At 39.4% G+C, this 4,436-nt stretch overlaps 1 protein-coding gene across 4 annotated transcripts in view; it reads right to left on the bottom strand.

Annotated features, from left to right (window-relative positions):
- ZMYM5 (zinc finger MYM-type containing 5) overlaps positions 1–4,436 on the bottom strand; it is a 34,403-nt gene that overhangs the window by 10,772 nt on the left and 19,195 nt on the right. For all 4 annotated transcript variants that reach the window (XM_017548212.2, XM_017548217.2, XM_017548214.2 and 1 more), the window contains one exon: positions 375–660. In XM_017548212.2, the coding sequence (XP_017403701.1) occupies positions 375–660 (286 nt within the window). The remainder of the gene's footprint in view (positions 1–374; positions 661–4,436) is intronic.

Below are 4,436 nucleotides of genomic sequence, written 5' to 3'. Positions count from 1 at the left end.
GAGATCGTGCCACTGCACTCTAGCCTGAGCAACAGAGTGAGACTCAGTCTCAAAAAAAAAACAAATAAAAATGCTGGTAATAAATTTATAGAACTAAGATGTAAGATGGGGAAGATGGGGAGGCAAATGTAGTGGCAGGGAGAGGGCAACTAACTTCCATACTTACGTTCCATTTTTCTGCCAAGAATACATATAGGACAAACGAGTCCATAGCTTAGACATATTCTAGGAGCTCAAGCTCAATAAACTTAATTAAAGACACTCCTGCAACAATTCTACTGATAAATCTATCCAGCTCTGCAATTACATTAAGTGTACTTATTTATACCACTAGTATTCAACTATGTGGAGAAATGGTGAAAGGTACTGCTTACTTTTTACATATTACACTTCGTGTGTTTTGAGTACGTTTATGAGAGAAGGAAGACAGGCACGTGGTAGAACAAAAGAGGTGAGCTGATCCTTTTCGTTGATAAGCTGTCTGGCCCTTCTGTAAAGGCTTTTTGCAATTTGCACAAGTGATTTTAGCTGGTTTAGTAAGTTGCTGTTGGGCTGTAGGCTGGAAATTCTGCTTACGAAGTAAGGCCACTGGTGATAAAGAATCCACTCCTGGCTGTTTCTGATTACGGGGAAATGAAGCTGACTGGGAGATCCAAGAATCTTAAAAATGAAACACACAAGAGAAAATCATGGAACAAATAAAAATGTACATCAGAAAAATAATTTACATTTTCATTTAAGAGTTTAAGAGACAAATGAGGCAGGTGTATAAGCATGTGGTTAAGGCCACTCTTCATGCATAATCCCAGGGGAACTATGTATCTCAACTGAATGCTACTTCACTGCACCAACAATAATAATTAAGTTAATGTTGGTGTCTGGAATTGCACAATGTGGTAGCCATCAGCTCTTCAGTCAGACCCCAGGTTCAAATATCTCCTAAGCTTAATAAATTATACAAATATACGAACTGATGATACCTAACTCATCAGTGTTATGAAGAATACATGAGATAAATGCCCAGCACAAAGGCACACTCAAAAAATATTAGCCACTTTTTCTTCCCTAAGTGGAAAGTATTAATACACTTACAAGGCCAGACGTGGTGGCTCATGCTTGTAATCCCAGCAATTTGGGAGGCTGAGGCAGGCAGATCACTTGAGGCCAGCCTGGCCAACATGGCAAAACCCCATCTCTACTAAAAATACAAAAATTAGCTGAGCGTAGTGGTTTGCATCTGTGATTCTGGCTACTCAGGGGAGGCTGAGGCATGAGAATCTCTTGAACTCGGGAGGTGGAGATTGCAGTGAGCCAAGATCATGCCACTGCACTCCAGCCTGGGTGACAAGTTGAGACTCTATCTCAAAAAAACAAAACAAAACCCCTAAAAACAAGAAAAAAACCATAAACATTTATAAAACAAAGCAAAGGATATATAAATACATAGACAATTATAGTAACAGCTCGGCTCTCTGGAACCCTTGAGGAATGTGATAGTCTGGTAGCTTACTTGTGATATCTATCTAGTTTTTTAATAGTTCCCCCATTGTCCCTAAAATTAGGAAGAATTTCAAGAGAAGTTTAAAGAATTTTACACTTAACACTGACATACTCAACCAAGTAGATTCAACGCTATTTTACTGTTTTTGTCTAATCACATCATTTTTTGTTTATTTTTTGAGATGGGGTCTCATTTTGTTGCCCAGGCTAGAGTGCAGTAGCATCATCTTGGTTCACTGCAACCTCTGCTTTCCAGGTTCAAGCGTTTCTCCTGCCTCAGCCTCCCAAGTAGCTGGGATTACAGGTGCGTGCCACCATGCTCAGCTAAATTTTTTTTCTATTTTTGGTAGAGAGGGTGTTTTACCATGTTGGCCAGGCTAGACACAAACTCTTGGCCTCAAGTGATCCACCTGCCTCAGCCTCCAAAGTGCTGGGATTACTGGCATGAGTCACCACTTCCGGCTTAATCACATCTTTCTATCTATTCATACCACTAAACAATCAATCCATCTCTTTCTATGTATTTCAAGTAAACTGCAGACATTAGTACACTTACTTTCAAAATACTTTAGACATAAATAGTTTAATATAAATCTATTATTTCCTAGCCTTTAAAATATTATTTATCAGGCATTAATATAGGTTGTGGATTACGCAGGAAAGACTCAGCTTTCCCAACCTTACATAGCAGCTGCAGTATCATAAATTACTGTTAGTTTCAAAACAGTACAGTATTACTTACAGGTGAAGTGTTTCTCAAACTTTATTGTGCATATGAAATCACTTGGGAATCTTGTTTAAATGGAGATTCTAAATTAGTAGGTCTGAGGAGGGAACTGATACTCTGCATTTCTAACCAACTCTCAGATAATGGTGAAGTTTTGAGAAATAGGGCCCTATAATAAAGAATTATTTTGTAATCTCTCTTCAAAAACAGCTTTTGGACAGGTGAGGTGGTTCATGCCTATAATCCCAGCACTTTGGGAGGCTAAGGTAGGAGGATGACTTGAGGCCAGAAGTTTAAGACACAGCCTAGGTAGGGTACAGTGGCTCATTCCTTGTAATTCCAGCACTTTGGGAGTCTGGAAGCTCAGCAATTTGAAACCAGCCTAGACAACAAGGCAAAATCCTGTCTCTATAAAGAATGAACAAAATTAGCTGGGTGTGGTGGCGCTCGCTTGTAGTCTCAGCTTCTCACTCTGTTGCCCAGCCTGCAATACAGTGGCATGATCACAGCTTACTGCAGCCTTGAACTCCTGGGCTCAAGCAATCCTCCCATCTCACCTTCTTGAGTAGCTGTGACAACAGGCACATGCCATCACACCTGGCTAATATTTTTATTTTTTCAAAAGACAAGGTCTCACTATATTGCCCAGGCTGATCTTGAACTCTGGACTCAAGCAATCATCCTGCCTCAGTCTCCCAAAGTGCTAATATTATAGGCATGAGCCACTACATCTGGATACTTTTTACTATTTTTATATAAAAAATTACAAAAACTGTGAGGCTCTGGATGATGTTAGTACTTCAATCCACAGATTGGGAGGGGGGTTTATCATTACTCCTCTTTGTGGGCCCTCAGTGTCTACTGAAAGCTCCATTTAGCTTCTCTGCAGCCTTTTCTGGAATTGAACACATATTCAATAGGGAAAAGCAGCTCCAACTGTTCTCTCAGATCTTGGAATCCTAATTTTTCCATTTGTTATTTGTAGCTCTTGATGTCTTTAAATAGATATTTTATATATTTTGTCACTTTTTTTTCTTAATTATTCTCAGCAGGAGGGATAAGACTTACCTAGTTATCAAGAAGTACAACTCCTTAGACTCAGTATCATGGTCAGAAATGTTTATAATGCAAGAAAAATAAAAGAGATGTAAGAACAAATTCTAAGTTTAGGTATTTTCTGCAACCTCCACCTCCTGGGTTCAAGTGATTCTCCTGCCTTCACCTTCTGAGTAGCTGGGATTACAGGCATGTGCTACTACGCTTGGCTAATTTTGTATTTTTAGTAGAGATGGGGTTTCTCTACGTTGGTTAGGCTGGTTTCGAACTCCTGACCTCAAGTGATCCGCCCGTCTTGGTCTCCCAAAGCGCTGGGATTACAGGCATGAGCCATTGAACCCAGTCATTTTTTTTTAAATTAAACTGTTTATACAAAGGTATGTGAGAACTGGAGAACTTTCATTGAAACACAGCCTACCCTAAAAGTTGATGAAAGAATTAAATGGCTCAGTGGTCCTCTCTAACAAATACAATCCCATATTCATAAAATGGAATGCAGTTTTATGTGTGCTTTATGAAGAACCAGTTGTTTTGGTTTTCTTTTTGGTGCTTCCCACTTCCGTCAACCTGCCTACCCCATGAGCCAGCCAGACCCCGCTCCCACAATGGGCTGTCAAGAGCCAGTTTTATATGATGAAATTTAAACCTATAAGCCCTAAATTTAAATACAACTCAACTCCAGAAATCCTTGCCCGTTTCTTTCTCTTGTACTAGAAAACCTTCAATTTATGTACGTGGGAAAGACATAGCAACTAAAGTAACATGCTCTGGAAGAGCTTTGACTTCAAACAACATTATAATGATATAATCACTGTCATCTTATTCTTAAAGCTTCCTGACAAAAGCTAATTTGTTGTACGAATGTTGACAGCAAGTAAAAAGAAAATCTAGGGTTAATACTAAAAATAGACTTCTTTTAACTATGCTATTTCAAGTTAATGAGTAAAAATAGCAACAACTACAAAAAGACTATCCTTTTGACAAATGACTTAAAACTTTTTTTAGGCCGGGCACGGTGGCTCAAGCCTGTAATCCCAGCACTTTGGGAGGCCGAGGCGGGTGGATCATGAGGTCAAGAGATCGAGACCATCCTGGTCAACACGGTGAAACCTCGTCTCTATTAAAAATACAAAAAATTAGCTGGGCATGGTGG

The sequence above is a fragment of the Cebus imitator genome, unplaced genomic scaffold (genome assembly GCF_001604975.1).
Source record: "Cebus imitator isolate Cc_AM_T3 unplaced genomic scaffold, Cebus_imitator-1.0 Scaffold204, whole genome shotgun sequence".
Taxonomy (NCBI): domain Eukaryota; kingdom Metazoa; phylum Chordata; class Mammalia; order Primates; family Cebidae; genus Cebus; species Cebus imitator.
The sequence above is the reverse complement of the archived record's forward strand: the minus strand, read 5'-3'. Positions and strand labels throughout refer to the sequence as shown.